The sequence below is a fragment of the Heliangelus exortis genome, chromosome 3, assembly GCF_036169615.1.
Source record: "Heliangelus exortis chromosome 3, bHelExo1.hap1, whole genome shotgun sequence".
Taxonomy (NCBI): Eukaryota; Metazoa; Chordata; class Aves; order Apodiformes; family Trochilidae; genus Heliangelus; species Heliangelus exortis.
Genome location: NC_092424.1, coordinates 79,549,582 through 79,575,859, shown reverse-complemented (window position 1 = coordinate 79,575,859; position 26,278 = coordinate 79,549,582). Strand labels below are relative to the sequence as shown.

Sequence of the window (26,278 nt, the reverse complement as noted above, 5' to 3'; positions counted from 1 at the left end):
AATACTGAGTTAAAGTCTAACTAGAAACTGAATGCTTAAATTGCAGCATATATTTCTGCTCAAAATGACAGCACTTCCAGAGGTGTATATCTGCATGCAAAGGCCTCTTCCCACCTTGGCACTTGAGATCAACAGAAGGGGAAACTCACTGCTTACCTTTTTTTTTTCCATTTCCCACATTTAAAAAATAACTGCTGCCAACAAGTACCAAGATTTGCACCAACTGGATGAATCATGTGCAGCTCTGGGAAGTTTCCAGGGGATTACCAGTGTCAGGCTGGTATTGGGGCCAGCAGTGAATGCCTGCCTGCCAAAAATGCCTGCTCCTGGCCTGCAGTGTCATAGGGGAGGGTCACCATCCAGGCCCTGAGGGCTGAAGTGCTCATCTTCTGACTAAGCCAGCTTCTTCCCCACCTCCCAGTTATTATATGGACCTGTACCCAGCTGGTGGCTGATCAAAAGTGGTGTTCTCCATGGCTCACTACTGGGGTCTGCTCTTTAGTATCCAGGTCCAAAGGAGGGCAACCAGGCTGGTGAAGGGACTCGAGCACAGATCCTATGAGGAGAGGCTGAGGGAGCTGGGGCTGTTCAGCCTGGAGAAGAGGAGGCTCAGGGGAGACCTCATCACTCTCTACAACTCCCTGAAAGGAGGGTGTAGCCAGGGGGGGGTTGGTCTCTTTTCCCAGGCAACTCTCAGCAAGACAAGAGGGCACGGTCTCAAGTTGTGCCAGGGGAGGTTTAGGTTGGACATTAGAAAGAATTTCTTTACTGAGAGGGTGATCAGACATTGGAATGGGCTGCCCCGGGAAGTGGTGGATTCTCCATCCCTGGAGATATTTAAAAAGAGACTGGATGTGGCACTCAGTGCCATGGTCTGGTAACTGCAGCGGTAGTGGATCAAGGGTTGGACTTGATGATCTCTGAGGTCCCTTCCAACCCAGCCAATTCTATGATTCTATGACTTTACGGGACGGGACGGAGCGGAGCAGGGCGGGGCGGGGCGGGCTGGGCTGGTATCCGCCCTCCCGCTCTCCCTCCCGCTCCCGCCTCCGCCCAGGAGGGGGCGCGAGTGTGCAGACGCTGGGCGGCCTCGGGGCCCGGTGAGTAGCGGCGGAGTGGGGGGGGTGAGGGGGGGGTGAGGCATCAACCGTCACCCTCCGCCTCCGGGGCCGCTATAGGAGCGCGGCGGACCGGGTTGGACCGGAGCAGAGCGGACCGGATACGTTCCGGGCGTCCCTGCTGGGTTTTCCTCTCTGGGGAAGTGCCCCGTCGCCGGGCTGAAGCCCTTAATGGCGTCAGGAGCCTCTTGGCCTCCCCGGTTTCTGCTCGTCGGCCTCACGGTCTGTGCTGCTCAGGGGCCGGGCCGAGGGGGCCCGGCAGAGCTGCTGGGCGGTGGCGGCTGACGCACGGGCTGTCGGGGCTGCTCTGTGTTCGCCTTCAGCTGACCTCAGCCCTGCCCTGACCTTCTCGGGCCTTGCAGGAGGGGTCCCGGGCCGGTTGCTAGGTTGAGTTTATGAATCCTAGTCCTGGGCCCCCGGTTGAGCTCCTCTTGTGTGAGCCATGGGGCAGCGGTTCCTTTAACACCGTGTCTGAGCCCTTCAGAAAGCGGGTTCAGGGAGAAGTGTGTTTCGTTCACCTTTGCTTGGATGGTGTCTTGCAGGTTCCCTGCCCTTTCTCTATAAAAGTGACAGCAGAGGCCTAGGACTGGGGTGGGTGGATAAAAATTAATGTATTACAGTGGGGTGTAAGGCTTTTAGGAAAAAAGTTCCTTGGTATTGTCTTCTTAGTCATCTGAAGATGAAGGTCTTCAGGTAGCTAAAGCATTAGGCAAGGTCAAGTAAAAAAAACAAGCCTGGAGACTTATGTTTGCTGTAGAAAGATGTGCATCTCCAAAAGTTATTTGTAGGATGCACAAAATTGACAAGATTATTGTTCTTAAGCTAGGAATGGTGGGTGGCACCAAAGGTAATTGTTAATATATGTACCCAAATTAGATTTGTGCTGTAAGCAGGCAGGCTGAGTGTGAACTCAAAGTCAGTGGAAGTAGTTATTTCAATTTTTTATTAAAGTGTCATCTTTTTTTTCCTTCTGTTTTTAGGAAGTATTCAGAATTAATTAAAATGTCTTCCACCAAACCTCCAAATGAAAATGAAACAATCAAAGAAAGAAAGCCAGGACTGAGCAGTGTTCGAACAACTATGCTTTTCCGAGCTGTGAACCCAGAGCTTTTCATTAAACCTGTAAGAGACTTATTGTGAGAGAAACTAAATATGCTTGGAGAGACACAGTTGCTTTAAAATAATCATCACAATTCTGTGTGCATTATATAACTGTCTCTTGTTATGCAAGCCACTTAGTAATGTAACTAAAAATATTTTTGTTTTTCCCCGCTGCCCAGAACATTACGCTGTTTATTCCAGCTTTTATTTCACTATTATATTGTCTTGATTTTTTTTGTACCTAGCCATGTTGCTTTCAGAAAGCCTGTTTACAGGCATATCACATGTAATGCAGCAGAGTAAGTAATGAGAGTCTTCTTTAATATTTAAAAGGGAACAAATCATAAAATGCAACCTTTTGGATATGAAAGGAGGGAATTTTTGGTAGCTTTTCAATATTTTTGATTTTTCTTTTTCTTGCTTTTATAATGAAGTTGATGATACTCAGGGTTTATTTACTCTTGCAGAAGTCAGCAGGACTGGAGGAAATTCAGTGCATATAGCAAAAGTAGATGTTATGATGATAATGCATGAACTGTTTTAGAGGAATATGAGGAATGTAAGTGATGGTTGCCTGGTGCATTGTCCCAGTAGTATATCCAAATGAATACCATAAGAAGTTTGCAGTAGTTACCTTTAGTAATTAGCTGTGGCCTATTCATTCATGCTCAAGCAGCAAGAGACAGAGCAACAGGTAATACAGTGTTCTGTCTCCAGAATGCATCTTCTTTTTCAAAAGAAATCACTTTTGCTATCAGAAAATCAAATCTCCCTTCTTGCTGCTTATCAGAGTTACTTGAATCAGTCTGCAATAAGGCAATGATGACTTTTTGCAGATGTCACAATAGTTTACTGTTTACTTTGTAAGCTAAGATAGAGGAATGTAACGTTTGTGCTGAATGCAAAATGTTTTGACTAAGAACGTTTTACTGATGTTTTTAAAACTTATTTTTCTAAACTAATATTTTTCTTTCTTGTCAGAACAAACCTGTGATGGCATTTGGACTCATAGCAATTAGCCTCTGTGTGGCCTACCTTGGCTATTTGCATGCAACAGTAGAGAATAAAAAGGACCTCTATGAAGCCATCGACAGCGAGGGGTCCAGGTATGTGAGGAGGAAAACTTCCAAGTGGGACTGAGAACGTAAAGAATGAAGTGAGCAAATCAGTCACAGAACTTTTCAAGGCAACTACTTTTTTTTCTCTGTGGAAATAATGGTTAAACGTCTATCTTGCTATCTGATCCTATTTAAGTTTATAAAATGTTGTGCCTGTACAAATAAATTGCAATCAAGATACATGAGAACAAGTGAATTGTTGTCTGTGATCTCCACAGCATGTCAGAAGACATGAAATTACCTTGGACATGCAGTCAAGACTGGTAAATGCCTTAGAAATTTACCTGATAGTTCAGCTCCTTTCTTTTTCTTTGATTAAATTAAAAGAAGTGTTTGGGGTTTTGTGGGTTTTTTTGTGGGTGTTTTTTTTTAACAGACTAATGTGTGTGAAAAGAAGAAATAGACCTCTTGATCTGATGGATGCTGATAATTAACAGTGGTGCAAGTAAAACAATTTTAAGGCAAGAAAGATCTGATAAAGCAGTCACTTTATTTAATAAGGGGTTTATTTAATAAAATAATTTTAAAAATACTGGCCAAAATAATTGTTGGATGCTAATATGCTCTTGAAAACGAAAAAAAAATCAGTAGCTAGGTAGAAGAGAAAAAGTGAAGCCAAAGTTTCTGTCAAGAGAAAGGCAGGAAGATCTCAGCCTTTACCTCTTCTGTGTGGCATCAGACAGCAGCCCAGAGAACATATCACTATCAGCTTGCTGTTGATATGTTAACTCCACGTTAGCCAGAGCTTGTGTGGTGTTCTTGCCTAGTCAGCAGGACAGGTGTGTTTAAGCTCCATTCAAAAACTAAATTTCTCTACATTGCCAAGTGCATTATATAACATTATTTTGTATAGATTACTGAACTCGAAATAAGGAATGGGAGATCTGAGATCAACAGCAGACACAAAGAAAGGAACATACCAGCCTGAACAATCCCAGTCTTGCTGAACACCCCTACATGTGGGTTTAGGGTGACCCCTGGCAGTGTGCTGGTTAGTGCTGCAGGAAGTGTGGTTGGAGGGCAGGTGGTGGTGTGACATTTCTTCAGCACATGAGGTGGTCCCTAGTGAGCCTTTACCTTGAGCAAAATGTTCGTGTGGCTGCTTGTCTGTTCCAGCACTGAGACCTTTTCCTCTGAGTTCTCCAGCTATTTCCTAGATGGTATCCCATTAACCAAACACATGGTTTGGTTCACCCAGAACACGTGGTTAGAGGGCACATACCAGGCTGTGCCCTTTTTCCACCATAGACCCTTATTAACATTCTGGTTGCATTTTTCAGTTAAGTTCCTCATGTTTACAACCCCATCCAGGGCTCCCAAGAAGCTGAGAGACTTGTGTTAAGCCTCTTCTGTCAGATCAAAGAAGAAAGGACATGCAAGGATATGTGCTTTGCCACTCAAAGAAATTGCTTTGGGTTTTCTCATTGAAAGCCTTTTTTATTGAAGGTAAAAAAAGGTGACCTACTGACTGCCTTGAGGAACAGCAGTTGCTCTATGGGTTGCCATTTTCCTCCTGTTCATGTTTTACAGTTACCTGTATCCTAAATTGAGCTGGGCCTTGGCTATCTCCTCCCTGAGAAGGGAAGTGACATCTGCCTTTGATAAAGCTATAAAAAGTAGCATTTTAATAGCCTTTTAAAGCACAGCTCTGTAAGCCTCACTGCCTTACAACAGAAGGTCTTGGGCAAATCTGAAAGCTTGCAGGTGAGGAAAACATTTGCCTTTTGATGGGTGAAGGATTTTCAAGGTGGATTCATCAGATACTCAGAGCTGTCACATGCTGTGCATATCCTGTAGAAAATGTTTGATAGGCACCGTTGGAACTTAAGAATGAATCTGTTGTTTTAAAAAGGGTCACACAGGATTTTAGTTCAGTTCATTAAAATGCATGAGTCTTCTAAGTTTGCATTAATTTAACTAAGTTATTCCAAAACCAGTGCTACACTAAGCGTTTTAACTTGTTTCTCTGCAGGCTTCTAAAATACCTGTTTTGGTCCTCATACCTGTAGATGATTTGAAGTGAAATATTTTCACGTATTTGGGAATAATCCAGGATTTGGTTCTCAAACTTTTGAATTACGTTTTGTGAAGTGCATATAGGTCTGGAAGCTACTGAGAGAAAAGGAAAGGGAGGGTAAGGAGGTCAAAGGGAAAGGTGTGGGACTGATCTGGTTAGGGTCTAGGTGATGTGAATGGCATTTCATAGAAAAGGTGTCTGAAATAAAACCTTTTAGCTGTTCCATTCCAGTAAACTTCCATTAACCAGGTTAACTTCCCAGCTGAAGGAAGAGTGAATACTTAGACTTGTCCTTATTTTTAAGGACTTCCTCCATATTTATTTGTGACAGCTGCTGTACAGGTAAATTACTGTTACAAAAATTATATAAAGGAGGTAGAGCAGTGCAAATAAAAAGAAGAATGTAGTAAATTAATAGCTGTTATAGTATAAATATTGGTATTTGCTGTTTTAAGTACCCAATTTATATATACATTAAAGCTACTTGTGTATATGGAATAAAGAGAGAAAAGCCCCATCTGAGCACAAGTACATCATTAACAAAGTTTGTTAACTCCATTCTGTAAGCCCAGCTACCCTTCTGCATCTAGAGGGTAAGTAAAAATCACCAATTCAGTTGCTTTGTTCCATTTTTCTCCATCTCATCTTCAATATAGCAATGATTATCTGCAATGAATGATGACAGGAGCTGGTTCTGCACGTCAGTCCTTGGTGCTGAAGACCAGCAGGGCTACCTGTTTGTTTTCATACCATGATCACAGGGAGATGGCATTGCTGACATCTTATTGAGACCCCATCCATGTTGTTTAAGGGAGTATCCCTGACCTAGGCCTTGTGAAGTGGTGGGGCTTGTCTCCAGGATCCTTCACTCCCCCTTCCTAGAAGGCTCTTGCAGTACTGGGGCTGCTTGGGCCCTGACCAGACACAGCAGCCCCAGTGAAAGGGATTACTTTCTGTGAGCATAGTTGGTTCCCAACAGCTGAAAAACTCTGCAACATACCCTTGAGAATATTTATTGTGTACCCCAAGAGTGGCGTGAAGGAATCTGAGGGCATCTTGGGGCAACAGACCTCACTGAAAGCCTCGGAGGACAATGAGGGCACGGGAAGCCAAAGGGCACCATCTTGCCCATAGCACCTAAAGGGAACAAAGCCATCCCCTGAGCTGCCCCAGTGTTTGCAGACAGAAATGGTGAAGCATTGCCAAGAAAGCTGAGGACTGGCCTCTTGCTTCTGCCATGTGGATGCCCATCAGGACAAGGAGTCAGGAGGAACACCAGAGATGCTCCCATGTTGTGCAGCTTGGCCTAGAAGAATAGAGTTGGATTCAGCACCTTCCTGTTACATTTATGGAGCTGCCCAAGCAGTAATTGTGTTACCCTGTATGTGAAATGAGGGTGTGTAGTTTTTAGCCTTTTGATTTTCAGTTCAGCTGCAGAGCCAAGGAACGGAGTCGGGAGGGCACAGATCTCTGCACTCTGTTTTGCTTTTTTTGATCTGATTGTGGAGACTCTGTGGAGACTGGAACATTCGTTCAACAAGGACAACACGAAGCAGGAAGAGGTACAAGAGCACAGTGAAAAAATGAAAGCTGAACTTCAGTCTCAGGTAAGTTAAATTATGTTCCTGTCATTTAAAGGATGATGATTATTTGGAAGAATATAGAATGTGCTATGGCATATAGGCAGTTGATAGAGGACTTTGAGCTTATTGCTATGGAGCTATTGATTAATTAATTAATCAGGGATGTGGTTTAGTGGTGGACTTGGCAGTGTTAGGCTAATGCTTGGATTTGATGGACTTAAAGGTCTTTTCTAACCAGAATGATTCCATGGTTCTGTAATTCCAGTTTTTCCTTTGTTCACAGATTTTTGTGTGCACACACATTTCTCCAGATCACACTCAAGCATACTTTGAATTTATAACAATTTGTACATCTGGCCTGAAAATTACTTCTGCAGCACACAGACATTATCAGTGTTTCAAGCTAATCTCTGTGGCAATATGTAGGATTCTGAAACTTCTCTCTCAAAGTTATACAGGTGTATAGCAGTTACAGCTGTGGCAACTGAATGTTACTGTGTGGCCACATTTTCACAGGAGTCACTGCAGTAAAATGGCCAAATAAGCCCAAATGTATTTTGCCATCTGGTTTTAACTTTAACTTGCTGTGATTTCTTAAATAGGAAATACAGAACAATTAATTACATAACCTTTGTTTCATCTTGATAGGATGCTTAATAGAATGTGAGCAGCTATACTTAATTTGTTTTAAAAAAAACAAGTCTGAAATACATAAGGAAGATGCAGTAGATAAAGCTCTGAAAGAGGCAGCTGCTAATCACAGTTCATTTGTGTAAGACCTTAAACAAAACTTTGGAATGGAACTAAGAGTATGAGCTGATTTGTTTTCATTAATGTGGAAATAGCCAGCATGACAGAATCATGGTTTTGACAACCAATAATGTAATTCTATGTTTAAAAAAAATAATAATAAATTAATGCTTGCCATATCCAGGATCTTCATTCATCTGAGATTTGAACTCCAGTGCCAGGAGAAGTACATGATGTGAAAAATGACTGGCTTTGTCTTTGTGCTAGATGAGATGAGAGCTTGAGCTAGCTGGATTTTTTAATTCACTTTCAGCACATTTCACTTCTTTATAAAAATGAATTAAATGTGTGCCTTTGTTGATAATTCTGTGTCAAGCCTTTATTCAGCCAGCCCCTGAACCTAATGAGATGCATTTCTTAAGGGCAGCTGAATAGAGGCTTGAGTTTAAATCTGTCCTGAAGTTTTGTGTTCATCAAAGCTTAGAAAGGTGTTTAACTGATTTTTTTTTTAACAGGAACCCTAAGTAGAGTGGAGGAGGAGAAACTGCCAGCATATATATATTTCTAAACGAAGCACACCAAGTGTAGCTTTTTTATTTGTGTGTGTGTGTATATATAGTTAGCACATGCTTTTGACTTTTTGGATATCTGAGAGACATGCACAAATAGAGAGGAAGGCAGTTTGCCTTCTGGATATGAGCCTTCCTGCTTTCAGCACTCCTTCACAGGGCTTTTTACCACTAGAGCTTCCATGCACTCCTCCTTCCGGTGTTTAACAGTCCATCTTACACCCTCCATCCTTAGTCTTGCAGCCTCCCATCAGCACAAAGAATTTTTAGAGGGTTTCCTTTGGAATTTTATTTTATATGAGTTTCTAAGTAGCTATCTGTTTATAGTGCAGGCAGGTAAAGCAATGCACTTGGCATCTCTAGGGGAAAAGCAGGGAGCTTTACATTGGTCTTAGGTTTCTGGCAAAGTCCTTTCAGTTTTATGGAGTTGTTTTCCAAGAGAGCTCTGTCTTTTAGTGTCATAGCATCTGCCAACTCAGTTTCTTTTACTTAACCATTCAATTACTTACTGTAAATCTTACATATATTCATAGACCTGAATGCTCAGGGTGTGAACATGTAGCATTTGCCCTGATAACATTGGCTGCAGTGACTAAAGACAAGGAAGCAGATACAGAATTTCACAACAAAAGAAGAGGCAGATACAACTAAAGTAATTGCAAGATGGTTTAGATTTGGTGATTTGTGTTTCTTTCAGTTCAGTTTAAGAGATGTCTTAGCATTGAGCTAACTGCTGACTGGCAGCTAACTTGGAGATATGGTGGTAGAATATTTACTCAGCATCTGTCTAAGCAAACAGATTGTGGCAGCCACCAAGATGTCTCACTGAAATAGTGAGTGAAAGGTTTTTATGTGTAGGATAAAAGTCCAAGACAACTGCTTTCAGCTGGTAGCTTCGGGAATGGCTTTTTACAGTGGTGCTGATGTGGCTGTTCTGCCCCCACTAATTGTCAAACAGCTTTTGTTAGGCTTTGTGTAGGTGAGTCCCATTATTGTGTCTCCACTTGCCAGCAGTAGACAACCAACCAGTATCCACTAAAATACACAGAATACAGAGCTGATACCTTTCTGTGCAAAAAATTAACAGCAAACCTCTTGTAACCTCTGCTTATCCTGTGTTAGAAAACCCACCAACATCTAAGTAACCAGAGCTTTCTCAACAATGTCTTGCCCCTTCACACAGGATGCTCTTGTCAGGGGTCTTGGAAAGAACTAGGAATGGTGGCAAAGCAGTGAAGACAAGTGGGTAGTGAGTTAAGTCCTGGATGGAAAGGTCTGGCATGGCCTATAGTGCCAAGAGAGGTTTTTTTGGTATATACTGAGTTGTTTGAGATTTCAGATGTATGTATGTCCATCCAGACCACCTAAGATCAGTGTTGTCATACCTTCATGTATCAATCAGACTGAGCAGTATCTCACTGACAGGCAAACCAAGAATCAGGCTTCTTCTCCATTTAGCTCTAAAACTATGCCACTGACTGTTGGAGCTTGGGAAGAAAATATCTGGGAACTTTTTGTGCTGCAGGAAGTCGCTGTAATTGCCCTGTAATATTCTCCTGAAGTCTGTTCTGCTGGGCTTTGCATGTGGTTTAAAGACACCTGAGCAATAAGCTGTTGTCACTGCTTACACCTAGTTTTAACTTTGCTTAAGGTAGAAGTGAGGAAGGCAAAGGTAGAAGCTCAGCAGTACGTGTAGGATGAGCAGAAGAGAAGGGTTGAGCAACTATGGGGCACCTGGAGAAGATGTGAGTGGTGGCTGAAGCCAAAAAACAGGAGAGAGAGACGGCTGTGAAGGAAGCAACCAGGGAGCACAGGTGCTCTTAGTGTTTTTCCCTGACTGGCCTGGCAAACACATTCTGAAGAAAATGACTGGAACTGGATCAGCGTTGCTCAGATGTGAGTCTTCTAGAAAGAGATCCACAGATCCTTTAGAAAAAAATATATTTTAGAAATATCAAGTGACCAGCAAGAGTTGTAGGCTCACTCTCTCTTGCTGATGCCCTTGATAGAAATAAAGCATATTTTGTTTCTAAAAACAAGTATCAGAAAACCAAACAAGGATTCAGAAGTTTTGCTTTTTAAGGATGATTTAGGGTCACTAGAAATAGAGATCACAGAGGACTGTTCTGCTATTCATGACATCTGTGCAAAACTGAAAAAAACTTGTTCATACGGAGGTACAGGGTGCAGGAGATTCTACCATAAGGATTGAGTATTGTGAATTAAACAGGTTTGATATCTAAATAATAACACATCCCTCCCACTAAGAGGAGAATAGACTTCATTTTTTTTGACAGCTCAAACAAACAGGTTTTAAGACTTTCATTTTCATTATTAAAACATGCTCTCTCTCCCTAAAATATGTCACATAAGAGAAGCATAAGAGGAGCTGATCTCATATTATCAGAGTTCTGCAACAGTATCTCCAGCAAAGTGGAGGGAGCAGTAACAGAGGGCAGAAATTATTATCTGTGCATTGAAGTAGTTGGCTCAGTAACCTAAATGGATGCCTGATGCACCATTCCTTATGTGTCCCTGAGCCAACTCTGGTGATCAGCACCCAGGATGTTTTGACTACGTAATATAAGTTACATGTTTTATTACTGATGTGCTAGCACAAAAATGTTCTCAGTGCTACTTCAACAAAATGACAGATAAATCTTTAGAAGCCAGTTCTTGAATTTTACTTCAAGGTAGATTTTTTACTTGGGGGCAGAATTGTTTAAAGTCTGTTTGCAAAACAAGTGTTTACTGAAGAGCTAGCACAAAGAGAGACCTGAATGAAGAGTGAAATAGTAATCCTTCAAGTTTTATTTTTATTTTGGAAGTGAGCATCACTAGATTGCTGGATGTGACACGTACAGAAATAGAATCTACTGCAGCTGCCTGTCTCTGCATCATCTGTGGCTGCCTTTTACCCTGTTTTCTTTCAGAGGTCATACATCAAGTTCTGATTTCATGTGTATACTTAGAGTTGAATAAAAGGTTTTACAACAACTTGAATCAGGCATAAATTGTTTTTCAAATCATCTTTAATAACAGGTGTTCAATATAAATCTTTTTTAAGTAGAAAGCATTTACAGGAACTCAAAGAAGAAACTATGTTAGCTAAAGGAATCATATAAGAAGAGTATAGAGCAATTAAAGAAAGGTTTCATCATATTAATATTGGTCTGAGTATTGCATGAAAAAGAATCAGATTGAGACTGAAAAATGCCTCAGAGAAGCAGAAACTGCATTGTGAGGAGCTGGAAAAAGTGATAGTTATGCTTAAAGCAGCAGAACAGGTAAAGACACAAAAACTGGGAAAGGTGACAAATTGGAAGAACAGCCTGGAAACTGAAATACAAGCAACAAGACAACCTTTTCAAAAGCATATTAATGTCACATTTTCTAACCTATCCCCTGTACAAGCAGATTTTATTCTGTCTTTCAGAAGAGCATTCTGAGCAGGACACCCCAAAAGAAGCAGAGGACAGTGACAAGGACAATAAGAGAAGTGTGAGATTCACAGGCATGGGTAAACAGATCTATGAATAAGTGATGATGAAAAATAAATTCCTCTCTGTTCACTGAATTTGATGAGTGTAGTTAGAAAGATACAGAGAAAAATAACCACTGCTATATTAAATAATGAAGTGACAAGCCATGCTTAGAAATTATGCATTCATTTTTGTTTTATAAATGCTAGGGCAGAGGTTGGAACATAAAGCATTTGAGGAGCTTCCCACTGAGTCCTTCTGTAGAAGGAGAAAATCTGAAAACATGATTAGAAAATCTGCCTTTTCACTAAGCATTAATGCTTGGACTCTTTGCTCTGCCCCTGAATGCTGGTGTGTGGGGTGGAGTAAGACACACAAGCTTTGAGCACTTGCAGCTTGGATTCTGAGATTTATGGGGCAGTCATTCCAAGTAACAGAGGGTATGTCTGTGTGAGTGGCTACATGATATGAAAACTCACCTTGCTAGAAGGACAGTTTTGGGGCAAAAAGTGTGTGTGTCAGCAGGCATGCAAAGTAACTTTCCTGTGGGAGTACTCAGGTTTATCTGTTCATGTGTGCTTGAAGCCTACATGGCTTTAGGCCAGCCTCAGTACCTTGAGTTTCATCCTGCCCAAACATCTGCTTTGTCTTCACTACATATTAAGAGTTCTCAAAGCATTCACTCAGTATTCACTAAAGCTTCCTGTCTGTCTCATGCGTTACTTGCTAAACTGTTTAGCACCTGGAGTGTGAACTGAGGAGTATAAAGGAGCTTGTCTTTCTTGTAGGGGATAGAAAGTATAACATGGTGAAGTAAACTCTCAGTAGGCACCTTGTTTAAGGGTATTTTTAAGAGAGCAGTCTGTGCAGCCTTCTTGTCCTCATGTTCAAAAACAACCCCAGGAAACAAAAAAAAAAAGCAGAATAATTTCATAGATATCCTTCACTTCACCAAACTAAGAAGTGAAAACAAGTGAAGCCACTGGTTTCTCATTAAACAGTTTTATTCATATAAAATACTTTGAACAGATACTTGGCATACTCTGGCACTTTTTCTGCCCTAAATGTCTGTAAAACTTTACCTCACTGAATTGTGGAAGCTCTTTTTGTGGAGAGCTGATGCTCCCTATTCATGTTCCCTCTTATGCTCCAAATTAAAAGAATCCAGACCTCATATTCATAGTTGTCAGGTACATAAACTGCACAGAGCCCAAGATAAAACTGTTTAAAAGTTCTTTAGGAGTCTCCAATACTCCATGAGCTCTATAAACCATTTTTTAATGAAAATATTTACATGTACATTAAACATAAAAGTCTTTTGAAACTACAAGACTAAAGTATTACTACTGGAACTAAAGTATACTATCAGCCACATCATGAAATACCTGAAGCTGGTGAATGCTCTTTGGGATTAGCTGATTAAAAGCTCCCCTCAGCACACACTGTGGAGAGCAGAGGCACAGCAGCAGCAAGGGAACCCCAACAACCCAGTCAGAGAAAAAGCCTCCAAACTGGCCCTTCCCAGGAAATCCCAGAAGGGCATCAGCCCCATGGACTGGTAGTGAGACCCATCACTGTGAGTCAACCAGAACACCCTGGAGACTGAGGTTGGACACAGAGTGTCTTAGGATTGTACTGGGATTGTACAAAAGCTTATTTGGGATGTTCAGGGGAAGCGGGGATCAAGGTGGTTTGGGGAGAAAAGGTGGGAAAGAGAAAGATAAAGGGTTTAAAAAGGCTGCATGTATCTGCATGTCAGATGTTTAATCTGAATTTATGAACTTGGTAGCTAATAAAAATTGGGAGTTCAGACATTCAAGCAAGACTTTCACTGCATGAAGCAGAGGCAGCATATAGAATTGGCTGGGTTGGAAGGGACCTCAGAGATCATCAAGTCCAACCCTTGATCCACTACCGCTGCAGTTACCAGACCATGGCACTGAGTGCCACATCCAGGCTCTTTTTAAATATCTCCAGGGACGGAGAATCCACCACTTCCCGGGGCAGCCCATTCCAATGCTTGATCACCCTCTCAGTAAAGAAATTCTTTCTAATGCCCAACCTAAACCTCCCCTGGCACAACTTGAGACCGTGCCCTCTTGTCTTGCTGAGAGTTGCCTGGGAAAAGAGACCAACCCCCCCCTGGCTACACCCTCCTTTCAGGGAGTTGTAGAGAGTGATGAGGTCTCCTCTGAGCCTCCTCTTCTCCAGGCTGAACAGCCCCAGCTCCCTCAGCCTCTCCTCATAGGATCTGTGCTCGAGTCCCTTCACCAGCCTGGTTGCCCTCCTTTGGACCTGCTCCAGGACCTCGATATCCTTCCTAAACTGAGGGGCCCAGAACTGGACACAGGACTCGAGGTGTGGCCTCACCAGCGCTGAGTACAGGGGCAGAATCACTTCCTTGGACCTGCTGGCCACGCTGTTCCTGATACAGGCCAGGATGCCATTGGCCTTCTTGGCCACCTGGGCACACTGCTGGCTCATGTTCAGCTTCCTGTCAATCCAGACTCCCAGGTCCCTTTCTGCCTGGCTGCTCTCAGCCACTCTGTGCCCAGCCTGGAGCTCCCCATGGGGTTGTTGTGGCCAAAGTGCAGGACCCAGCACTTGGCCTTGTTGAACCTCATCCCGTTGGAATCAGCCCAACTCTCCAGTCTGTCCAGGTCCCTCTGCAGAGCCCTCCTGCCTTCCAGCTGATCCACACTTCCCCCCAGCTTAGTGTCATCTGCAAATTTGCTGATGATGGACTCAATAAGTTTGTTGGTTTGATTTTGTTCATGTTTGAGAAGGATTGCAGCATGAAAAGTAACACTACCCACTTCACTTGCACTTTGAATCAGAGAGAGCATGAATAGATGCTTTTTGACTGTTTGTCAGCATGCTGCAAATACAGAAGCTTTCAGATAACATCTGGGCATTAGGGTGCCAGTGATGGCACATATTGAGAGAGGAGTGCATGAGACAGAACTTGGCACAGGGAGCTGTAATGCTGCAATGAATAATCCAGAAAGCAGGGTTTCTTTATTAGTCATTCAGGAGATGGCTAAAATTGCCAGAAAGTCTCAAAAACAGCGAAACTTTCTGTCTGTAACAAAGCTATAAAAGCCTGAAAAGTTGATTGTCTAATTACTTTAGCTAAGCTGCTGAACTAGTAGGGAGCTGTGAAGTACCACTGATAAGCAGCTAATTAATAAACTCGAGACATCTTGCTCGTTAGTCCCTCAAAGGTCTGCAGAAGAGATCTGTGATCCTCCTTAAAAGGAGGATATGCAGTTTGTGAATTCTCTGACTGCCTGGCATGGAGAAATGAAGTGTGAAAGGAACTAATGATGCTGCCAGCATTTGAAGTGTGAGCACACGCTGTCGGTGCTTGTGAGGCAATTAAGGATCCACAGTGCTTCACAGGCAACAGACTGCAGAATGAATGCACACTGTCTGTGCATGGAGGTAGCGTGCCCACACAGCTATAAACCAAGTAATTTTGATTTAGGTTACTGATGTGATTTACTTTGTCAGGCCAATTAACAACAGTTCAGCATTATATTTGCTGCTACCTAAAATACAGATTAGGTAAAGGAATATGAGTAACAAGTCACAAAATGCATTGAGTGACCAGTGACAGTCATAGGTGTTGGAACAAGTAGCATTAATATTGGCTATTAGATACAGTGGGTGTTTTGGAGATATCTGGGCAGGGTTCCTCCTGAGGATGTGTGAGCAGTGACCAAAGGGAAAGACAAACCCTAGAAGGAAGAATGGGCCAACAATGACAGAAACATCCTGGGAAGTGAGGAAACTTGTGCCTTCTCCATTGCAGTTTACTGGGAATAGCAGTTAACACATCACATTAGATTTCTCTGGCCAGGCAGCAAACCAAGAGTTAGATAAACAGCTTGACTGGCAATGGCTAGTAAGGCAGTTCCAAGCAAGAGGATAAATAAAACTGCTGTACCCCAACAGTGACATGGCCTGCACAAATCTTGGTTCTTCTAGCTGACTGTCAACAGTTTGTTCAGATCTTTATTCAAACAGTCTCTAGACAAACACATTCCCTTATGTTCCCAGCCTGGCTTGATTAATTATCTACGTAACTGTTGTTTGCAGACATAGCTTTAAATAGCCTTGGAAAATGTCTCTTGAAGGATCCAGACATCTCCCTCTGAGGCCCAACATCTTCTGACCACGCAATATTTGCTTTTTCTGGCTTGTGACTTTCAGTGGCTGCAAGGTTGGAGGAATCAACATGCCAACAATTGTCAACTAAAACTCTTTAAAAGGGGGGAGTTGAGAGTCTGGACAACACAGATACAGGTAGAGCTTCTGTTATAAAACAGGACTTTTGTTCTTGATTCAGTAGAAGACAAGGTGAATGCTCACTGGCATGTTTCATGCATTATCATCAGCCATGTGGGGAATGCAGAGGAAGAGCCAGCTGTAATGTCTGTGTTGAGCTTTTCCTGAAGTCTTTAATCTCTGAGATTGACTCTGTGTTGTTTTGGTGATGCTTTTTTTTTTTTACAAAACTTGTTTCTCCACCAGAAACTAAAAGTCACATTAGTGATCCCTTGTGAGTAACACCTTGGGCAAGTCAAGGTTTAAAGTTAAGTCCCTGAGGTGTGTTTCTTTATGGGGCAACTCTTGAATTCCACAACAGAAAATAAAACAAACTGTAAGTGTGTTTGACTTCTGATATTCATCTATAAATATATTAAACTCAAACATTGCACCCTTGTACTAACGAAGAAGCAGAAAGCAAAGAGAACAGACACCATCACTGTAATGCGGAAGACAAGGCAGTTCAAGGAAATAAAAAATAGCTGCATCTCCCACTTCTTAATATGTTTAATCAGTATCAGAAAATAGCTGTTACATCATTGTTCTCATAACCAGCTTATATTAGTTACCCATTTGTTTAGGGACTGATCAAATAAAAAGAGTAATATCTCTATGGTAATTGAGAATGGAAACTGGGTAACATTCAAGTATATATATGCATTCAATGATATCCATCTCTTGGTTATTGAATAGATAGTGCTCTAGACAAGACTTACTGACTTCTCCTAGATAAAGATTCCAAAATGGTTTGGAACACTCTATTTGCTAATGAGAGAAATCCAATCTCCATCACCCACTGGGCTGATCCTTTCTTCCATTGCAAACCACATTTTATGAAACTGATCACTGTAGTCAACAGCAGAAACTTCTCATGCCATCTCGCAAACCATGTGAAAAACTGTTTCAAAGCATGACTTGGATAAGCCTGCAATACTCAGTTCAGTAAGCTGAGCTTTGTAACCAAAAGCTTGGAATTACTGACTTTACTGCCAAGGAAACTTCTTATGCTTTTAATTCTGCTGCCAAACAAACAGGGCTGGACTGGCAGGGTGCTGGAGAGATCCTGGCTGACTTTGCAATGCTACAGAAACCACCAGCCAGCCAGTCTGCTGCCTATGGAACCTGGACTGTAATTCACTGACATTATTACTGGTCAATTAGAGATGCATTTGTGTGGCTGAGATCCTGATCTGTGTCTATGCTGTGCCAGCTGACACATGAAGCTCTTGCAGGCTTGCCAGTTCTGACCTGAGCTCCATAGAGACCAACCTCTGCAGGGCTTTCACTGAGTACAATGAAGAGTTGGATTCCTTTCTTGGCATGACGTGGGACCACTATGATCTCACCAGAGGATTCCTGGGAAGCTGCCAAAAAGGTAGCAAAACTTTCTTTCATTCCATTCAGGAGGAAGATAACCTAGTATTCTCTGTGCAAAGAGAAGCTCTTTCAGCATGTGCCCCCAGTCTTTGTAGCTTTAAATCCAAGGTTAAGATGTTGGAACATACATTGTTCAAAGATCCTCCTGAACAAAAAGTTTCTAATACTGTGAAAGCCTGGAAGCCTTAACTTTGTCCATTCCTGTGCTTGGTTCTACCTAAGCAGCAATATGTTGAGTGATTTGGAGTGAGGCTTGAAAGTCTGGCAGTGGAAGAGAACTTTCATGGTGTTGACAGGCTGCTTGAAAGAAGGCTGCTCATTTGGAAGTGAATAATATGGGTTCAACTCTCTAAGCCCCGTACATTTCTAAAGTCGGTGCTGCTTGCCTTTTTATTTTCTTTACTAAAATTATTTCTTCTTTGAGAAAAGTAAAACTGCATTTCTTTCTTTTCCTTTAGTAAAAAAAAAAAAAAAAAAAAAATTGGGTTTGGATACTGTAATCCTGGACATAAAATTGATATACATCTTCTTTTAATTGCCATGCAGCTTAGGACAAAAAAACCCTGTGCTTCTACAATTTACTAATCTGTTCCCACCCAATTGCTAGCACAGGAAGGAAACTGGAAAACCTGAGAGGTACATTTTGGTCTAAAGCCCAGGAAAATAGCAAGACTCATTACGACCTCACAGGGAGAATGGCACCTGCTGTTAGGTGGTGGCTTTTTTCTTCATAGAATCATAGAATTGGCTGGGTTGGAAGGGACCTCAGAGATCATCAAGTCCAACCCTTGATCCACTACCGCTGCAGTTACCAGACCATGGCACTGAGTGCCACATCCAGTCTCTTTTTAAATATCTCCAGGGATGGAGAATCCACCACTTCCCTGGGCAGCCCATTCCAATGCTTGATCACCCTCTCAGTAAAGAAATTCTTTCTAATGTCCAACCTAAACCTCCCCTGGCACAACTTGAGACTGTGCCCTCTTGTCTTGCTGAGAGTTGCCTGGGAAAAGAGACCAACCCCCCCCTGGCTACCCCCTCCTTTCAGGGAGTTGTAGAGAGTGATGAGGTCTCCCCTGAGCCTCCTCTTCTCCAGCCTCAACACCCCCAGCTCCCTCAGCCTCTCAGCTCCCTCTCCTCTCCTCATTCTTGATTCTCAATATGCTCTTGTCAGATCTCTCTCCTCTGGGACACCAAAATTCACTTTACAGCATGGAGTGTCTGAGGTCAAACATGCTGTGTGGATTTGTCACTGTGAGCAAGGCTTCCAGTCCTGCTGCAAGTCTCCTTCCACAATTCATACAGTCAAATGTCCTGCAGGCATGATACTAACCAGATGATCACCCAGACGACCCAGCTTAATTATTTCTAAGAACAAATATTCTTTGTCCATTACCGGGGGCTTAGGTTTGAATAACATGATGTTACACATATATTAAGCTAGTACTAACCAGGAAGAATACTATAAAAAAACTTGGTTGAACAGAGAGCACTCTGCTTTATGGTTAGCAGGTTCAAAATTTGCTTCAGTAACATAATCCTGTTCAGTTTTCAAATGGAACATGAAGGTTCAGCTAGTCAAATAAAATAAGGTTGTAACAGAAGCTATTGTGAGGCTTGTTTGTGCACATAAATATGGTGTTTACACCTGTTCATTTTAGTTCAAAAAAAACCACCACCAACAAATTTAAATTGTCTTCTAAAGCAGAAGCAAATATTCCATAGTAGAGGAGAAAATCAGATCTCCAGAGATTTTAGTGTAGTATCTACAATGCCTGTTCTCACATGGAGAGTGCCCAGAATTTGCAACACTGATGTGAGATATTGATCTAAGTAGGTGGAAGTCCTTATGCCACCCTCAGAGTAGGAAGTAAGTAGGTGTTTCAGGAGTCACAAGAACTGCAAAAGGTAAGACTTCTGAAAAGTGAATCAACTGAATACAGTTCAACCTTGAAAGGATTGCTTGACTCTTGCAAGTGTGAAAATGAGAGATTCACTTCCTTCCCTCTTGACCTCACCCTGGGTAACAGGACTAAGGGGCCAAGTACTGGCCACACCTTCTCTTGGCTCATGTCTGGGTGGGCAGAGGAGTTCATTGTTTCTTGGGCTTGAAGACTTGTGCTACAAGATAAGGCCTAGAATCTGAAAGGTAAATATAGGGATGGAAGTCAGGACATGAGATTTCCCCACCAGTGAATGAGTTCTCCAAAGATTTATGGAAGGCTGCAGTCAGTAGAGGCCCAAATCAGGTATATGAAGTCTTTGTTTGTAATGCAGCCAACTGCAGCAAGTTATCTAGTTAGAAGACATTTAAATACTTCATAGGCACATTGAGGCAAATCATTTGGGCTTCTTTGGACTTAAAGATATTTCTTATGGTTCTCTGCTGCTCTTGGTTGATGCTTCAGGCCAAGACAGCTATTAGCATGCTACTTCCCTCATTGTGCAGGTGTCCATACGTGCATGTCAAGATGGGTGTAAACTATAAATGATCTTCCTCCTAAACAGTGCTACAGGAATCCCTGGAAGAAATTCTGATTAAAGTGAGACTTAATGTTGACAAGGAAAGTGGGAGATTGTGTAGAAGTGTGGTCTGCTTCAGGACATTCTCTGATGACTGTCTTGAAATTATGATTACCTCTGACTCTACAAGGGAGCAGCAGGTCATTCTCATGGCTGACGGTCATGTCTTTGCATCCTAATGTCCCCATATGGAGCTGTTACTAAGGATATGCCAGTGAAAGCAACTTGGACAGCTTTGGCAGTAAGAGCTCAAAGCAAATGTAGGAATTTTCTTTTTGTTTCTTCCAAGTAGTAACAGCTGTTGCAAATGACCGACTAGAAGAGCTGCCCAGAACAAGGGCTTTTTTTGGAAGCTGTTGCTTTGCATTGTATTTGCACTCTATGGCCTCCAGCTTACACCTTGAGAAAGACATCAAGAAAACTACTTTTCACTTCAGTTGTCTCCTCGCCATGGGATGGAGCTGAATGGGAGGTCAGAGGGAGTCAGCATGGTAAATTGACCTAGAAGAGGACTTAGAAAATTTCTGACAAGACATGCCTTTGATTCAAAGCAAAACCAACCGTCTTTCTCAAATATTTGTGCATGCCAAGGAACAGCCTCCAGTCTGTATTTCAGTCAGGAAGTCCTTTTCAGTCTCGTTTTATGTTTATGATTAAATGGTTACTTCTAAGAAATGTTTTCTGCATTTGTAATTTCACAAATTGGTTTTCTTTCTCCTTAGAGGACTGCCTAGCTAAATATTGTTTTGATTTCTATTATAAAGCTTAGCTGACAAGACAGATTGAAAAAACAATCCCAGCTGGCCAGTGTTGTGTGTCTGTAGAAAAGTCTGATTATTCATTTCTGAACAAAAAGGTAAGAAGTGCAAATTCAGCTATCCTTCTGGTCTTCTAACAGTTACAAGGCATCCTGTGATGTTAAAATACCACTTTTTTCCAGTCAGTACTGCTTTTGAAGATCGGTACAAACAGGCAGAGCTCTCTAAGGAGTTATTCTGCCAAGTCTTCAACACAAATTGACAGCATCTTAAGTCTTAATAGTAACTCTAGGGGGGAGAAGCTGCTCTGGGAATAGAATTGCTTTGGGGCATCAAAATTTAGGATTTTGGAGAAGCATTGTTGGAGTTGTGCAGCCTGGAGAAGAGAAGGCTCTGGGGACACCTTACAGCAGCCTTCCAGTACCTGGAAAAGCCTGCAGGAAAGCTGGGGAGGGACTTTCATAAGGTCATGTAATGATAGAACAAAGGTTAACAGTTTTGAGCTGAAAGAGAGTAGATTGAGATTAGATATTAGGAATAAATTCTTCACTGTGAGGATGGTGAGACACTGGAACAGGTTTTCCAGGCAAGCTGTGGATGCCCATCCCTGGAAGTTTTCAAGGCCAGGCTGGATGGAATTTTGAGCAACCTGGTCCAGAGTAAGTTGGCCCTGCCCATGCAGGGGGGCTGGAACTGGATGATCTTTATGGCCCTTTCTAACCAAAATCATTCTATGATTTGCAAAACTGTACATGGCTGCAAGGGTATCTGCTTAGTTTCAAGCTCATTTCTCACTGTGGGGGAAGCACTTCAAGGAGGACTCCTTTTCTAGAGTAGTGTGGATAATAATCATCTTGTCCTCCCTGTTAATAATTAACTGATTATTCCCTTCTTTTTTGACAGGCAAATGAAGAGCATCTTTCTACAGCAGTGAGAAGTCTGTAATTGGATAAAAGTGAAATACATGAGGAGCTAATTTACAAACTGGAATAATAACATTCCCATTATTAGGGAATTTTTTCTTCACTAATAAAATAACAGCCATAGCAGTGTATTTCCTACAAGGCTCTCCCCTTCATCTGTTTATTGGATAGTTGTGTTTCCATAACTTCAGGAGAAGTTCCTATAGCCTGAACTGAGAAAAAAGCCATCAGTCCTGGATCACCTGATGGATCCTGTCAGTGTGGGGTAGTGTCCAACAGTTGTTTCCTACACTTGTTCATCTCATGAGGTAATTAGTGCATCACTTTTTGGCTTTTGCATACTGGTCAGCTTTGTGCCAGTTGCAATGACTCACCTTAACATTGCCCTGCATTACTCCTGTAAGAATAATGTTTCTAAATTACTATAATCTGAGACATAAGGACTAGGAAATATGTAGATAAGCCATGAAATAGTGTGTATTTCTGACCAAACTGCATCTCTTTTGAAACATATGTCAGTAGGAATATTTGGAAACTACTTGATGTGTATCAAAGTAGTATGTGATGAGTCTTGGATCTAATTATCAGCAGATTTTTTTAGAGGAATGATAAATGGAAAAAACTCTTGATTTGTGCTTTTTTTTTTTTAAATTATTATTATGCCTTTGACTGAAATGTTAATGTAATAGTAATATTGTTTAGGAGCCTTAGGTAGTGATTCACCTGAATACCGTTGAATAATGCATCTTCTGGAGGACTTTCCAGTTAGGCATTAGATGATGGTATGTCTGGAATTTCTCTGCTCCCTCTGCACAGTGAATGCCAGAGGTCTCAAGGTTTGAAGGACAAGTAATTTTGCTCCACACCCTTTTCTGTAACCTGGCAAATACAGTGTATCCATTGTGCTTGCTAGGGGATCCAGGTTAATAATAGGGTGTTTGTTAACTGCATTTCTATGCTTCTGGGTTTTTTTCCAGAAATGCTTAAATCAAGGGTCAACCTCTGTGAATTAAATTTTATTTCTAAATTAAAAGTCAAATTAGAATTCTTTGTCCAGCAAAATCTTGCTGCCCTGGTGGTATTTTCATTATGGGGACAACTACCAGATCCCCTGATCTAAGTTCCCTGTACAATTATTAAGTCTAAGCTCCCTGTTACATATCCTCGTATTTTAGACAAATTCTGAAATGGAGTTAGGAGGAGACACAGCTCTAACATACCCAGGCACCAGAAGTGACAGAGCTGGGAGAAGAAAACAGCAGAACAGACCAATGTTCCTGTACCAAATTCTAGAAGGGAGAATTCTGAATATCCTCAACGATACTTTAAATCATGGAATATCTCGAGTATAGAATATCTCAAATTGGAGGAAACCCATAAAAGGATCATTGAGACCAACTCAAGCATAATTACTAAATATATCAGCTGAGATTCTGATCCATTGTCCTATTAGTCTGCATTGTGCCTCAGTATACCCAAAATGGATATATACCCACCACTTACATAGCTTTCCAGGAGGGTACTGGAAACTGAAAATAATGCTGCGTGCTTTTGTGTGAATGTGTCCTTAAATCCCAGCCAGCCAGCCCAGCCAGCTGTCACCACGTGGTGGCACCCAAGGACAGAGGGTGATGTGAGGGTTTGAGGAGAAAGGGAGAATAAAAAATCTTGCAGAGGACACCAAAACATTCTTAAGTTTGAAAATCAGCCCTTACAGTGTAGACTTCTGAGCATGAGACCTCCGTGTGACTGTTTGGAACTGACAAAAAACAGGTAGACTGAGTGTATTTTCTTACTGAAAGAGGCAGCTTTTTGTTCTTGTGTGAATACAGACTTTCCTTGCACTGCTCCTTGGGAAGAATAAAGTGTAATCAAGTGAACATTATTAGTTCCTGTGTCAAACAGGGTGGTTTCTGGACCCTGAAATGTAGCAGACAAAAATGGCATCGCCATGGCTAATGTTTCAAATGCAAAGATGGGGAAAAGGACAGTGAGCCAACTCCTGCTTGGTCCTGCAGTGTCAGCTGCAATTCTCACACCTTAGGTGTATCATCTTCAAAGAGCTTTAGCTGGTACCTTGCATTTCTTCTCACGGCAGACACCTTCAGGCCAGAGGGGTGGTGCTGGCTTACTGTCCAGCCACTGATCAGGTGAGGCCTGAGCACAGGAAGATGCCAACAGAGCTGGAAGGTCAACTTGAATAGTGTCTCTTTCAGATGAGTGACGAGTGACAATGACTGGGGGATTATTCACAGATCCTTTGCTGTGGGTGACTGCCTAAGTGGAGCTCGGATCAGCTTTTCCAAAGCTCTGCCTCTCCATTGGGAACAAGGCAATGGGTGTATGTGGTGGGTCATACAGCAACACTTGTTGCCATCCTGGCAGTCGTGTCTTCTGGGGCACAAGCTCCACATTCACCTCAGTGACTTCCAAGAGCTCAAGCTGAGCCCCAGATTTGGGTGCTGAGGCACACTGCTGATTTGGGGATGTTTCCCCTCCATCTCCACAGTGTGAGAGCACCTAGTTGTGTCTTTGTACCCGCACCAGCAAAATGAGGGGATGTCCTCAGGTTTGAGCAACCTATGGAGTAAGTTCTGACTCTGGATGCAGCTGGAGAAAGAGGTGACTCCCTTAGCGTGACAGCCAGTCGCATGTCATAGCAGGCTTGTCTGATAGGTGATACGCATTCCCTTGAAGAGAGAACCATGGTGTCAACCTTTAGGGTGGTTTTAAAACCGCTGTGTCGTTTTTAATGGCTCTTTAAACTGAAGTGTGGAAACCAGGAATCTTTTCCCGGTTCCCCCGTGAGGCAGTGGGACCGAGGTACCACCAGGGGGCACAGCTCTCCCGCGGCGCCGGCCCTGAGTACCTGCATCCGGAGCAGCTCTGGGGGCAAAAAGAAGGGTCTTGCATTCCAGTGACAAGAACGCGAGATAAACCTGTCCTCCCTTCCCTGGAAATATGCTAAAATCTTAAAGTCGATACTAATTCTAGATGAGAAATGCAACTGCTGTTATCACGAGATAGGGTTCTGCAGCCCTATCCTTAGAGGACTTCTATATTTTGCTAGTCAGTTACACGGTATTTTTTGTGGTCTGATACAGACTGCAAACCTTTCTTCCTTGCCTCTTTTTCTTTATTTTTTTTTCTTTTTCTTTATTTTTTTCTTCTTCTTTTCCTTTTCTTTTTTCTTTTCCTTTTCTTTTTCCTTTTCCTTTTCCTTTTCCTTTTCCTTTTCCTTTTCCTTTTCCTTTTCCTTTTCCTTTTTCTTCTTCTTTTTCTTTTCTTCTTTTTTTCTTTTTCTTTTTTCCTTTTTCTTTTCTTTTTTCTTTTTCTTTTTTCTTCTTTGTCCTTTTTCTTTTTCTTTTTCTTTTTCTTTTTTCTTTTTTTTCTTTTTCTTTTTTTTCTTTTTTCTTTTTTCTTTTTCTTTTGTCTTCTTTGTCTTTTTTCTTTTTTCTCTTTTTTTCTTTTTCTCTTTTTCCTTCCTTCCTTCCTTCCTTCCTTCCTTCCTTCCTTCCTTCCTTCCTTCCTTCCTTCCTTCCTTCCTTCCTTCCTTCCTTCCTTCCTTCCTTCCTTCCTTCCTTCCTTCCTTCCTTCCTTCCTTCCTTCCTTCCTTCCTTCCTTCCTTCCTTCCTTCCTTCCTTCCTTCCTTCCTTCCTTCCTTCCTTCCTTCCTTCCTTCCTTCCTTCCTTCCTTCCTTCCTTCCTTCCTTCCTTCCTTCCTTCCTTCCTTCCTTCCTTCCTTCCTTCCTTCCTTCCTTCCTTCCTTCCTTCCCTCTCCTAGTGCTATCTGAAATACAGCTTAATACTATACTGAAATGCTTAAAACAACAAAAAGCTTTACATTCTCAGTGAGCTATGCTGCAGATACAATGTTATTTTCTTCCAGTTTTCAGCCTAAAAGTGTATAAGGCATTTGGATGTATCCTGCTGGGATTATGGGTATGAGCTAGCACCAGTGACGGCTTTTCAGAAATTCCATGTAATATCAGCTTCTTCCAAAGGAATGCAGTAACACTGCAATGTAGTCACTCATGAAATCTGTTCCCATTGTTTCATCTTCTGAATCAAGTGCTCTTTGTCTTGCAGGTCTCCTACTGACAAAATCAAAACTGGGTTTATCAAAGAATGTCAGTTATGTCAATTGAAGACATTCTTGTATCTTGTTATTCCTCCAGGAAATAGTCAAGCAAACTGACATGACCGTGAGTATTGATAACGCAGATGGGGAAGGGGTGTCGTGTGTGTGTGTGAGAGTCAGGTTTTGTGGGGGTTTGTTTTTTTATTATCAAGAGTGTGTTTATGGAGAAAATCTCTTTATAGTTTGGTTTGTATAGAAGAGTGGGCTTTGAGCGCATGGGCCAGAAACCTTTTGGCTGAAATTAAACTTTCTGAAGCGCTTCTCTGGGAGTGCCCCTCGTGCAATCCATCCCCAGGTAAGAATCCACCAGCCACTAAAGCTGGGATGAAATAGCAACCACTGGCGCCATCGAGTCCTCAGCACCTGCTTTGCTCTGCAGCAGGAGAAGTATCCCTTAAAGGACGATCTCCCAGGAGGAGAGGAGCACCACCAAGAAAGGTGACCTGGACAACAAGTGGGTGTCCAAGGATGCAGCTGATATCTAGTG

General features: G+C 42.1%; 2 protein-coding genes and 1 long non-coding RNA gene across 4 annotated transcripts; all 3 read left to right on the top strand.

The window, feature by feature from the left end:
• Positions 1-1,202: 1,202 nt before the first annotated feature.
• Positions 1,203-3,528, top strand: SMIM8 (small integral membrane protein 8). 2 transcript variants are annotated; one of them, XM_071741368.1, is made up of 3 exons: positions 1,203-1,340; positions 2,099-2,240; positions 3,201-3,528. In XM_071741368.1, the coding sequence occupies exons 2-3, from the start codon at positions 2,121-2,123 to the stop codon at positions 3,357-3,359; spliced, it is 279 nt and encodes a 92-aa protein (XP_071597469.1). In that variant the 5' UTR covers positions 1,203-1,340; positions 2,099-2,120; the 3' UTR covers positions 3,360-3,528. The 2 variants fall into 2 exon arrangements, with proteins under 2 accessions (XP_071597469.1, XP_071597468.1); XM_071741367.1 differs by lacking the exon at positions 1,203-1,340 and adding an exon at positions 1,632-1,660.
• A 2,497-nt stretch (positions 3,529-6,025) lies between these two features.
• Positions 6,026-12,122, top strand: C3H6orf163 (chromosome 3 C6orf163 homolog). The gene is given in 7 exon segments (XM_071738723.1): positions 6,026-6,090; positions 6,781-6,961; positions 7,639-7,746; positions 9,908-9,974; positions 9,977-10,070; positions 11,327-11,701; positions 11,703-12,122. Coding segments are annotated over 7 exon segments (984 nt in total). The 3' UTR covers positions 11,797-12,122.
• A 4,989-nt stretch (positions 12,123-17,111) lies between these two features.
• LOC139795002 (uncharacterized) lies at positions 17,112-26,263 on the top strand. Its single transcript, XR_011725346.1, has 5 exons — positions 17,112-17,445; positions 20,735-20,826; positions 21,632-21,959; positions 25,740-25,855; positions 26,171-26,263. It is a non-coding gene; the product is annotated as an uncharacterized lncRNA (long non-coding RNA).
• The last annotated feature ends 15 nt before the right edge of the window (positions 26,264-26,278 follow it).